The following is a 13,576-nucleotide window of genomic DNA, read 5'->3' as shown; positions in this document are numbered from 1 at the left end:
TATCTTGTTTGAAAAGTCAAACTTTTTAAAGGAATATCATTTATTGTCTTGTCTGCCTCATTAAAATGTATAAGTTTACAAAATTACCCTTAAATAAATTTATCGGCTTTTGAAAAAAAAATATTCTTAATGAGGCAACTAAAAAGGTGCCCAATTAGATTGATTTTGTTAGTTTTCTTTTCAAATAGTAACATTAGTAAATTAGTAAATTAATGATTTTTATTTTTAGAAATAGGACAATATATTGGGACATCTCAAAATGGAATAAATGACAAACAAACTGAAACAGAGGGAGTAACATCCAATTGACATGAAAATTGGTAAGAATGTTAAAAATATATAAAACACATAATTCAATGATGAGATTTTCAAAATATTAATTCTATAACAAGTTATTAGGTGATGTAACATTATTCATTTGCATTTTACAAATTGGCGTGACAATGATGGTGTCATATTAATAGCATGATAAGTAAGTTTAAAAGTTTATACATCAGTTTGTAGACCCATATGGTAAGTTTTTCAATAGTTGAAACTTCACTATTTGACAAATCAAATTGTAAAACTTACGTAATTTGTAGTATTTCTAATGTCGTTCATCTTTGAGAGTGAAACATAAAGATTAAAAAAAGACCACCAAGATGGCAAGATGTCACGACTTCATATATGACCACTTCCATTCCATGATTCCATGCTGCTTGAAAGTCATGATTTTCAAAATTTTCCAGCGTTGAACAACATTTAAAACTAATTGTAGAAAGTACAGGTTAATTGCTCTGTTTTAGAACTGTAACACCTTATATCTTCTGTAAACACTACACAATATTTTCTTAAACAAGTTCTGAAACCTTGCCTTCATTTTTCTGAATCAGTGTTCTTAACCTTTACAGAAAAATTGAAATCCTGACACCTATTAAAACCATTTTTGTGTTTTCCATAGGGAGAATGTGCTTTTCACAGGTAGTTTGGTCCCTTTTGTTAGCAGTCCTCTTGGGTGGAGCTCTTACTCAAGTAGGATGCTTAGATTTTAATTTTTCAACCTTCAAAAAAGAAGACGACCATAATCTAATTATCACTAAGGGCACTACAATTTTATTGAATGCAATCCAAGTTACACCAGATGTTGCTAATGATCCTATCACAAATTATTCTGGACGTATCTTTTACAACAAGCCATTCAGATTGTGGAGCAAGAGCAAAAAGATCACAGCATCTTTCAATACCACCTTTGATCTTAAAATCACTCCAGATTTGTCTTCAAAGCAGTCTCCAGTAGGCGAAGGCATGGCCTTTATTTTAGCTGCAGATACCACTCTTCCACAGAAAAGCGAAGGACAGTGGCTCGGGATTGTAAATGCAAGCACCAATGGATCCCATCAAGCAAAAATAGTGGCAGTAGAATTTGACACTAGAAAGAGCTACGAAGAAGATATCGATGATAAACATGTTGGCTTGGATGTAAATAGCATCCACTCAATCGAACAAGTATCTTTAACCAAGTATGGGATCAATCTTTCTAAACCATATTTGAATAGTTCAATAAAGGCAAGGGTTCAGTATGGTGGCAAAGTGATGAATGTCTCTGCTAAGACTAATAAAACAAGTGAGTACAAGCTAATTTTTTCTCTGCCTCTTGAGCTCTGTAGCTATCTTCCAGAGAAGGTTTATGTGGGATTCTCAGCTTCAACCGGCAATGCCATTCAAACAAACTGCTTAAGATCGTGGGAATTCCATGGTTCAAAAATTGCTGATGAAGAGATGTTGTGGGTATGGATCACAGTTCCAGCAGTGCTTATTGTATTTAGCATGATTGTGTTTTACTTTTATTGGCAGAGGAGACACAGAGTGCAACCAGAGGATGCATATCCAAGGATAGAAGACCAGATTCAAGGGTCCTCTATGGCTCCACAAAAATTCAAATTCAAAGATTTGAGAAAGGCAACTCGTAACTTCAACCCCAAAAACAAGCTTGGAAAAGGTGGCTTTGGAACAGTCTATAAGGGATTCTTAGCAAATAAGGAGGTAGCTGTCAAGAGAGTCTCAAAGGATTCAAGTCAAGGCAAACAAGAATTCATAGCAGAAGTCACAACAATTGGTAGCCTCCACCACAGGAATCTTGTGAGACTGATTGGCTGGTGTTATGAAAGGCGTGAGCTTCTTCTTGTGTACGAGTTCATGCCAAATTGTAGCCTAGACAGGTTCATATATGGCAATGAGGAACTAGGCATGGAGGAACCTACACTCGGATGGGAAAGAAGGCACACCATAATTTATGGGGTAGCTCAGGCATTGGATCATCTTCATAATGGGTGTGAAAAGAGGGTGCTTCATCGAGACATAAAAGCCAGCAACATCATGCTGGACTCAGAGTTCAACGCAAAGTTGGGAGACTTTGGACTATCTCGTACCCTTCAACAAAGCGAAAATACTCACCACACAACAGAAGTCATTGCTGGAACACTAGGTTATATGGCTCCAGAAACTTTTCTTACTGGTAGGGCAACTGTTGAAACAGATGTCTATGCATTTGGTGTTCTTGTATTGGAAGTTGTCAGTGGAAGGAAGCCTGGAAATCAGAATGAGCAAAGTGACTACAACAACAACATTGTGCATTGGCTATGGGATCTTCACAGGCAGGAAAGGATACTTGATGCCATTGATTCGAGATTGACCAAGGAATTTGACGAGGAAGGAATGCTGAGCATGCTTGTTTTGGCATTGGCTTGTTGCCATCCAAATCCACACCAGAGACCCTCCATGAGAACAGTTTTGCAGGTACTTACAGGGGAAGTACCTCCACCACTGGTGCCCCCTGAAAGACCTGCTTTTGTGTGGCCAGCCATGCCTCCTTCATTCAATGAGGATGCTGAAAACTTTTCCAGTGGAAGCCAACTTAGTCCATTCACAAAACCGACTGGGAGATGATTCTTGCCAAGAGCTAGAATTGAAATTTATGTGCATTAGTTTTTGGGAAAAATGTCAATGATTATCTACTAGTTAGTTTATTTATGGAGATGTTACCTCTCAAGGTTTATCTTAGGATTATCTTTGTTCAGTCTGGATATGCTATCTCTTAGGATTTTTCTTCTCAAATAGGTGTTATCTTTATTGAAAATCTCAATCTCATAATTTTGAATTTATATTTCAAATTAATAATACTAACAAAGTTGTGGAATACACTAAATGCCTAGCACAAATGAGAGCCAAAAAGAAATTGTGCATGGATAGTACAAAGCAATATAATTAAACATAGGAGAATTGAAAAGCAAAGCAGAAGACAAGTGTTTTTATATATCTATAATTCTTTATATTATAACAAATATATATCTACAAAAGAGTACTGATATTGATAAATCACATTATATCATATACTATACTATATAATAAAAATTGTGCTTACAAGTTATGGTTGCCCCAAGTGTTTTCACCAATTGCAATTTTTTAAATAAAAACAAATAGCTTATTTGTTCTTATCAACAATTGCTTTATCACTTCATGCGAGTTAGTGATGCAGCGTGGGCGTGTAGAAGCAGAATCTGTAACACACAATTACTACAACTCTTCCACAAAACCTAAGTTCTACAAGAACACTAGGCTAGTAGGCAAAATAATAGAGAAAACCTCTCTAACAAGCTTTTATTAATCAACACATAACATCAATAATAAACCCCTCTATAAAGAGTATTTATAGGAATAGAATTTCTCCTACTCCTTTTAGGAAAAGACATAATAAACCTACACCTACTTGAAAAAGGAAAAACAATTTAACTTGGAAAAGAAAAACAATTAAAACCCTAATTCAACTATGAAAAAAGAAAACAACATAAAATATTAAAATATTTTATTCTTCCTTAACGTATCTGCATCATTCTCTCGGGGTTGGGGAAAACTCGTCCTCGAGTTTTGTAGCAATCTTCCACGATCAATTGGAACCCCGAATAATCCTTTCCATCCTATTCTTCTGTGCAATACAAGACGAATCAATATGCTACTTATTAATCTTTTCTCACTCATAATAAATCTTGATGTACGGATTTTTATTCTTGACCTCTTTTGCAACGGTGGGATATATGAAGCAAGTACTAGAAAAGAATCCATGCACACATCCATAAACTTCATATTGCCTACTCCACAAAGATTACTTAATATCACTTGTTCACGCCTCTTGTTGACCTCTATCAATTCTTGTTCAATAAAATCCTCCCAGAAGGGATCAATAACATTTTCCATTAATCTTTCCAAATTGATGTTAACTGTATTACCAAAAAAATTTGAGAGAAGCTCATCAACCCCAATGAAATCATAGTGTCTAATGTGTTAAAGTTCAAGCTTTAATAGATTGAAACTTTGTTCATCAATTGAGAACTCGTCTACTACTGAACAAACTGATTGTACCAACCTATGATTGTAATCAGTAAAATCAATAACCTTTTGTCTTTGAACGTCGAAAGTCTCATCAATGGTGTGAGTTATGGGCTCATCTTGTACGTATATGACTTTATTTTTATCAAGCTCAATCTTGTCTTCTTGGCTAAAATCTTCAGGATAGTCATCATAAATTGGTGGAGAATCCCAATTTATTACACAGACTCTTTCAATGTATTCATCCTCCTTTTTGATATCGTAGTCCTCCTCCTCGACATCAAAATACTCCTCCTCCTCCACATAACATGGATTTGGATGGCAGTTTTGAGGTTGGTTTTCAACGGCTAAGGCGGCGAGCTGCTTTGAAAGTGTATCAAACCACTCCTCTGTTCGTTGAAAGAATGCCTCTAATTGCGCATCGTGTGCAACCTCATCGCATTCATACACGTCATCTATGGCAACAAGTCTTCCCCCACATGCTCCTCTTTGTGCCATGGTAGGAACCTAACCTGGCTCTGATACCAATTGATGTAGCGTGGGCGTGTAAAAACAGAATCTGTAACACACAATTACTACAACTCTTCCACAGAACCTAAGTTCTACAAGAACACTAGGCTAGTAGGCAAAATAATAGAGAAAACCTCTCTAACAAGCTTTTATTAATCAACACATAACATCAATAATAAACCCCTCTATAAAGAGTATTTATAGGAATAGAATTTCTCCTACTCCTTTTAGGAAAAGACATAATAAACCTACGCCTACTTGAAAAAGGAAAAACAATTTAACTTGGAAAAGAAAAACAATTAAAACCCTAATTCAACTATGAAAAAAGAAAACAACATAAAATATTAAAATATTTTATTTTTCCTTAACGTATCTGCATCAGTTAGACTTCCAAAATTGGGAGAAGAAAACAAGCAACGTGCATGCCAAACCATGGATAAGATAAGCTTGTTTAACTTGGATTAGGACTATCAAGTAACAAGTACTAGTATTTTAATAAAATTAGGCATATGTTTGAATTAACTTTATAAAAATGAAAATTTAAAAAGCGTATATATATATATATATATATATATATATTGTTTGTTTTTGCTCATTATTCGCCCCCAAAACGCTATTTGACACCAATATTCACACTTTCATACAAACGGACATACGTAGCCAATAAACCAAGTTCATGCACCCTATCGGTTGAATAGAGAGCAAGCAAAATCCAACACTTTAGGTTTATTCTTTGTATAAAAATCCATCATATTATTATAAAATTGAAAAATTAAAATATTTTTTTCCTAAAATACTGTGGAGATGTATGCTTTCAATTTATTTCTACTGCTTATAAATTTGGATACCTTATGATTTGTTAATTTAGGGCTTTTTGAATGGTGATTGTTATAAGTTTGTTTATATATATATATATATATAATTGAGTTAGCCTGTTATATGTTGATACTAATTTGATGCTTAGATATTAATTCAGATAGATATCTTAGTATGTTCTTGGGAGAACTTGAAGGAAAATATAGTGCAAGGATTGTGCCAAATGAAATTATTGTTATTTATTTGGGGTAGTTGAAACAAGAACTTGATATATATTTATTTATATAATCTCTCGAAATTTGTTATTTATAATTCATTGGTTATAATTTAGATTTATTTGCCTCACATAAAATTAAAAAATTTTAATGAGAAATTGAAAGAAAAAAAAGGGCATTTTTTTTTTTTTTTATCTTATGTTTTATGTTCTACATCATATTATCTATTTTATACCCTCTTTTTTTGGCATGATTTGGCATGGAGTTGATGTGTGTGCGTGTGTTTTGTCTTGGGTTGGTTGAGGAAATTGTGGGGTTATGCTATTTTAAATGGATTGTTGTGAATGCTTTTACTATCTCAAGTGTTAAAATGCCCCTTACAAGTTCAAAAACTTCAATTTAATTATAATATTGAAATGCTTTGTTTAATATATATAATATATATATATATATATATATATATTATATAAAAACTGAAACGTAGCATTTATCGTTGTTACGTTTTAGTTGAACTACATCAGTAGATACGTTATTATCATTTTTTGTTTTCAATTTTTCTTATATATATTTTTAAACATTTTCTCATTTAAGATGACTTAAAAACTCCATCATTTAAAAATTAAAATATCTTTTAACCATTATTTTTGTTATTAATTTTCCAAAACTCTCCCTCCCTTTTACCTTTTCATCTTCCCACTACCTTTTACCTTAATATCATTCTTTCTTTACCTTTTTATCATTCTTTATATTGACTCTTCTTATTCTCAACATCTTACTATAAATTTGACATTTATTTTTTCATTCTATACATAGTTTTCTCACACAAAAAGGTTACTTCTCTCTCTTTCTCAATTTGTTTTTCAATTTTTTTGTTCGATTTTTTTTTATTGCATACATACTTTAAATTGATGAATTTTTGTGTTAATTAGAATTCTACTTTACTAATCCCAACATTGAAGCATTGAAAAAAACTGTCTTGAACTTATATTGAATACAGTTAATACAAATTTTGTAACATTTTCTAATTTTTTTTATAGCCGACCCACACAACTACGCTCATCCATACATAAATAATACACTAAATGTCTACTAAACCAATCAAATGTTTGAATAATTACTAACTTTACTATCTTTTTTTCTTAAATCACTAACTTTATAACAAAAAGTTATTAAATAATAATAATAATAATAACACACACACACACACACACACACATATATATATTGTAGGGACACGATTTTTGTTAACCCGGTCCTGGACGATCAGGCCTTGGCCCAAGAAGCCCCACACAATGAAATTTGTAGAGTATGGGCTGAAGAACTCGGTTCCAGTTGACTCAGACGGTTCGTTGCATGTTCTTAGTGGATGTAGAAACGTAAATCAAGAAAATGTACGTGAAAGTGGAAGTTTTATTCATGGACATGCTTTCATACAATCACTTCTTCCTTTTTCTCCCTTCTCTCCTTCCCTTTTTTCCCGTCCCCTTTTCTGGGGGACTCTTACATATGATATAGGCCCTCTCTTATCATCTGGGCCCTACACCTGTTGATCATCCAAACCCCCACTTGAGCACCTGTTCCATTAGACGCCCTTACCAGTTCTTTGTGAGTTGCAGTGACTAAGGTAACACTGTTCAGGGATCTTCTCCTCATTAATGCGGCCAGAAGAGTAGTTGTGGTGCATTTAATGTGGTGGTGACAGCCTTTACTGGGATATTTTGAGCCTTCTTTCTTTTTATGCGTTTGGAGCGAGGGCTACAGTAACTGGGATGCATCATTGATCTGGACTTTGGGATGTCCGAGGAGGAATTACTCCTCGGACGTGTTTTCTTTGCCCAGTTGGCTTGGGCAGGGATTACGGGCCGTGCGTCTCTTCGGAAAGGATCGTCCTCGGACGGGCCCAAGGCCTAGCCAACTTGTTATTCTGGGCCGGTCCCTACACACACACACACATATATATATATATATATATATATGACTATATATCTACTAGACTTATCGCACATGCTTTGCACGTGCAATAATGCTATTTTTTATTTTATTTTATTTTATTTTATTTTTAGTTTAGTGTTATAATGCTTAAAAGTGATATATATTTAACCGAGTGTATTTTTTTTTTTTTAAGAATGAGGTAAGGTAGCATGGAATAATATTTAAAAATGAGATAGAGAATCGTAAAAAATTGAATCCCAATGGGACATTTGAATTTATTGATTGAGATAAGAAATGTGATAAATAAAAAAAAAAAAATTTGAGATTTGAACAAAAGAAAAATGATATACATTAGTGTGGATGGATGGGGATTTGTGATAATGGTATAGAATTTGATAACAAAAATTTTATAATGTTTGAAAGAATTAAAAAAAAAAACATAGAAATTTTGTGATAAGAATGAGTAGTTTTTACTTCTTACATGAGGTAGATTATTTTTTTGGAAGAAGTAATTTTGTATTTTTTTTATAAAGATAATTGATGTATTTGAAGTCAACTAGATAACAAATATAGATAAGAATCAAATATTTAAATACAAATAGGTGATGAGAATAACGTTTTTTCTTTTTCTTTTGTACGAGAGATAGTATTACTGTTTTAAAATTTTTTGCTCTTTGTAGAAAAATAATTAAACTGAAAAGTATATTATTTCAACATTTTATATGAAAATATTTTGGTACGCCAAAAATTAAAAACAAAATCAAAGAATCCTAGCATTGATAAATAAGACGTACGGTCAAAGCTTGGTCCTCATTTTGTTTTATTTTTTAAATAATTCTATATGTTTACTCTGGTTAATTCGTGAAGCCGAACAGTGATATTGAGAGTTTGGGTCTCTACGGGCCTGCCCAACCTTGTGGGTTAAAGTTGGACTAAATATTTTGAAGTAGATCAAATCAAGTTGGACTTGTGCAACATTGGGCCTAATATAGCTTGCACCAAAGGGAACAGCCCAGGCTCAAAGTGTTCGCATAAGTGCTTGTATAATTGAAAATTTAATATATTTTAGTGAACCAAAGTTAAAATTTACCCACATCAGGTTATGTAAAATTGGTTAAAAATACACAGTTATTATAGTAATCGTATAAATTTAAACTGACACTATTTATTTTACATTTAGTTTTTTTTTTTTTTATTTCTTTATGTATCCTAACTCCAATGAAGGAAAAGAGTGAATAATAATTGTTGTGTGTGAAAAAAAACTATTAAAAAAATAAAGAAAATTTGATATTTTAATAAATTGCAGTGTAAAATAGATAATATGATATGTGATATTTTGAAAAGTGAATATATAAAATAGATAAAGTAAGTTCAAAATAGACAAAAATGTTTAGATGAGCTTATTTAAATGTTTTTATTATTAATAACATATAAGGTTGTTTTGGATTAAAATATATATATATATATATATATTTTAAAGAATATATTCTTAAAACCACACTACACCCTTAGTGTGATAATTACTTCACAAATATAAGTACTTGTGGGATGTGGGGGGTAAAGGGCAGGATTCAAGTTTTCTAGAGAGAGCTTCACATACATATACACTTAAATTAGGTTAGAATAAAATTTCAATATTTTATATATATATATATATAAAGAATATCTTCCTTAAAAAAAAAAAAAATTGTTTAATAATGTAAAAGTTTTCTTGATCCTAGACTCACCAATTCAACTTGTTTACTCAAGTGAACCTCATCCAAAAAGGCTTGGGCATTGCGTCACCCCCAAGATGTTACATAACTTATATAAAATCCATATTTCTCAATGCTCAAACGAGTCAAACCTAGCTTTCTCTATTCTTCTCTACAATTATAGAAGAGTTTGCTTGCTTTTTGTTTGATCAGCCAAGTGGGTATCATAATTCATAAGGACCATTTTCTCATTCATGGTGGGGAGTATTTGTGGGGTTTATAACTTTATGTATCTCATTCATCTCAAAGTTGGCCAATTCGGGCCTTGTAATGGTCGAGCACATTGAGGAAACATCTCACACAACCAAGCCCAAGCCCAAGAGCGAGGAGGAGAACGTTTTACATTGAAATCTTTTTACGAGACCAACCCCTGCAAAAACGGGTCTGTGCTATTGTTCTACATGAAAACTAGCGTGAACAAATTTTTTTCATGAATTTGTCTCTAACATTTGTCATAGTTTGCAAGGATGTCATCTAATTATAGGACAGAAGTATATTCAGACTTATGTTAGGAGTGTAGGACTATGTAGGATTTGACACACACACACACATATATATATATATATATATTTATATATTTTGTGTGTGTATATAAACATTATAGACATTTGTAATTATTCTTATGCAACAATATGTAATGTTTGGAAAAGTCGTTTATTAAAATACTTTATTTTAATTTTTTTTATTAAGAAAATTAAAATATATAGTACAAAGCTAATAGAGGACGCTAATAATTAAGTGCAGGGCCGGTTGAATGGTGGACCAAGAAATGTAGTCGCCTAAGGCCCCAAGTAAAAAAAATGCCTCCAAATTTTAATCAATAGGGTTATTTATAATCAATAAATAAAATATTTTTTTTTACCAGATGAAAATCAAATAAAAAAATAGAGAAAAATACAACGTCCACAATATTTTTCACAACACTTTTATAACTAATGCTAAGTAGCAGGTTGTTACAGCCTATTGTTGATGACAAAAAAATAATTATAGTGATATTTTCAAATAGAAAACAAAAAGCAGTTTAAAATCTAGGATTTGTTGTAAAAAATATTGTGAATGTTGCACTTCTAAAAAAAAAAGAATAATAATAAGAGTTTAGTTAGCAAACTTTTACTAGGTTTCATCTAAGTCTACTACTAACACCACTATTTTACTTGCCACTGTCAATCTACCACATCAACAAGTATGAAAAATTTTGTCAAATTTTTTCTGTCTATAAAATTTCTAAAAAAAGAAAAAATTATACGTAGTTCATGTTAATTAGTAGTAATTTTGCATCTAAAACAAGATGATCAATTTTTGCCTTAGGCCTCCAAATGCATCAAGCCGCCCCTGATTAAGTGATTAGTTATAAGTGGTAAAAAAATAAAAGTCAGTCTATATAAAATGATTGTGTACCACTTACAGTCAACTACTTCGACAAGTTGTGACAAAAATTGCAATTAAAAACTTCACAAATTGAATTTTCGTGAATGGAAAAAAGAGAAGAAGACAGTGAATTTGTTTCTAAAAAAACCAACTAATATAGAAATATAAAATATAACTATAGATTCCAATGTCATTATATTAACATCCAACACTTGATGTACACCTATAATTTCATGTGCGAAGTAGACATGTAAAATGTGTAATGTACAATAAAGAGTATGTAAAATCAATGCCCTTAGTATTTAGAAGTGAGATTCCAAGTAAATCGTTTTTGCTTACTATAAACACTGTTGTCAATTGCATATTTGGAAGCCCTTGCTAGATTGTTTTATCATATATCTTGAAGTATGGCTTCGAATTCTTATAAAAACAACTTAATCAACAAACAGAGAAGTAATGTGACCATTAAGTAATGAGCCTTCCAATCTCCTATTCTTAAACTAAATATAATATCAAAGCTCCTCAAAACATGTTAGCCAAACTTTATGGTTGCATAACAAATGGTTTTCTACACCAAGGGAGAAATCATCTTATGTATCATTTGCTAAAGAACTAGGAAAATAGAGCACGTAATAAGGCAAAAAAAAATCCACAATCACAAATCCACAATTCTTTTAATCATATATGTAGATAAGTATGGTGATTCGGAATTGATGGAGTACTTTGACTTTTGCATTTATTTAATTTGTATCTTTAAATTGTAGTTCTTAAATATAATGTTTTATACTATCTTATAATGCGTATATTGCAAGATAGGGTAATAGACAAATTATTATTTTTTTTAAAAATCAACCTATTGCAACAAGGTTGTTTGTTGTAAGAAGCTATGACATTTTTCACAAAACCTTTGAAGCAATAAGCTATTGCCACAAAGTTATTTGTTGTAATAAAAAAGTTATTGCATCAACTTGTCTGTTGCAATATTTAGGATTTATTGCATCAAGATTTTTTTGTTGTATAAACTTATTGCCTCGGAGTTTATTACAATGGCTTGCAACAACTTTTTCGTCGTTGCAATAATACCTTATTGCAACGACTTTGTAGTTATTGCAACGATTTTTTCCATTTTAATAGACATTTTTTCTTGTAGTGGTAATACCATTAGAATATATGTACATGCCAGATACATGTTAATATCATCAAATATCGTCAAAGTATATGCTAATGATACTTTTTTTTTTGGATAAATACTAATGATACTTAATATGTACCAATACCTAATACATGTAATACCATCAGAATATATGTACAAATACCTCGTACTAATATCTAATATATGGTAATACCTTGTGGTAATACCAGTAGATATGGTAAAGTAAAACTAAGTAATGTACTAAAATCTGCAACTATAAAATGGTATATAAATGGTCTCCCAAAACATGATGGTATGTGGACTCGTGGATATCAAAACCTGCAAAAGAAAAATGAGACAAAAAATAATAGTTAGATGATACGGGATGATAAACATAATGAATATGCAAGCATAGATTACCGTTCCCAACATACTTTAATGATGATTTGAATGATGAACCGCAATAATGTTTTTACAAACCTTAACATGCTGAATCTTGTTTTCCTATTATCACTATATAAAATATGTTTATGCCATTTTTGGAACAATTTAGTATGCTCATGTGTTAGCACGAAATGGCAAACTTAGGTACTAATCAGACTCAACAATGTGTTTAGATTTTTTTTTTTTTTTTTTGAGAACCATGTGGAAATTGAGTTGGTAAAATAAAAAATTCATAAGACAATACTTTATTAGTTTACTAAATGGGTATTTTATTTTGGATTTGATAGTGACTTTAAAAAGTAGAGCCTATAGTTTCAGAAGTAACAAATTAAATAAAATAAACATTGGAGTTAAAAAAAAAAAAGTATAGCCTATAGTTTCAAAAGTAACAAATTAAACAAATATTTGAGTTAGTGCAATGGTGCTCTTAAAAAAACATGTTTTACGCCCTATAAGTTAAGAGGTATAACAAATTGAACCATTTATTTTATAACTATAAATTAAACATTGGAATTTAAAAAGAAACAAAGTATAGCCTATAGTTTCAATAACAAATTAAATATATATATATATATATATATATATATATTTTGTGTTAGTGCAATGGTGCTCTTAAAAAAAATGTTTTGCACCCTATAAGTTAAGAGGTATGAAAAATCGAACCATGTAATTTCATAACTAATAAATTAAACATTGGAATTAAAAAGAAAAAAGAAAAAAAAAAGAAAAAGAAAGTATAGCCTATAGTTTCAAAAGTAACATGAGTTATAGAATTGTGCTCATAAAAAAAATATGTTTTGCACCATATAAGTTAAGAGGTATAAAAAATTGAACCATGTAATTTCATAACTAATAAATTAAACATAAAAAATTTAAAAGAAACAAAGTATAGCCTATAGTTTCAAAAGTAACACAGTTAAATAATGGTGCTCATAAAAAAAAAAAAAAAGTTTTGAGCTCTTTGTCGTCGCTTTCGACTTCGAGCTCTTCATCGACACTTTTGACTTTGACATCTCCGCCATTTTCTTCTTCTTCTTTGCACC

The 13,576-nt window shown here is 31.3% G+C and overlaps 1 protein-coding gene across 1 annotated transcript; it reads left to right on the top strand.

Moving 5' to 3' along the window:
- The first annotated feature begins 770 nt into the window (after positions 1-770).
- Positions 771-2,925, top strand: LOC115983366 (probable L-type lectin-domain containing receptor kinase S.5). The gene has a single exon (XM_031106006.1). It carries the CDS (start codon positions 946-948, stop codon positions 2,923-2,925), a length of 1,980 nt encoding a protein of 659 aa, XP_030961866.1. The 5' UTR covers positions 771-945.
- The last annotated feature ends 10,651 nt before the right edge of the window (positions 2,926-13,576 follow it).

Source organism: Quercus lobata, chromosome 4, assembly GCF_001633185.2.
Source record: "Quercus lobata isolate SW786 chromosome 4, ValleyOak3.0 Primary Assembly, whole genome shotgun sequence".
In the NCBI taxonomy this organism is placed as follows: domain Eukaryota; kingdom Viridiplantae; phylum Streptophyta; class Magnoliopsida; order Fagales; family Fagaceae; genus Quercus; species Quercus lobata.
This window is presented reverse-complemented; position numbering and strand designations above follow the sequence as displayed.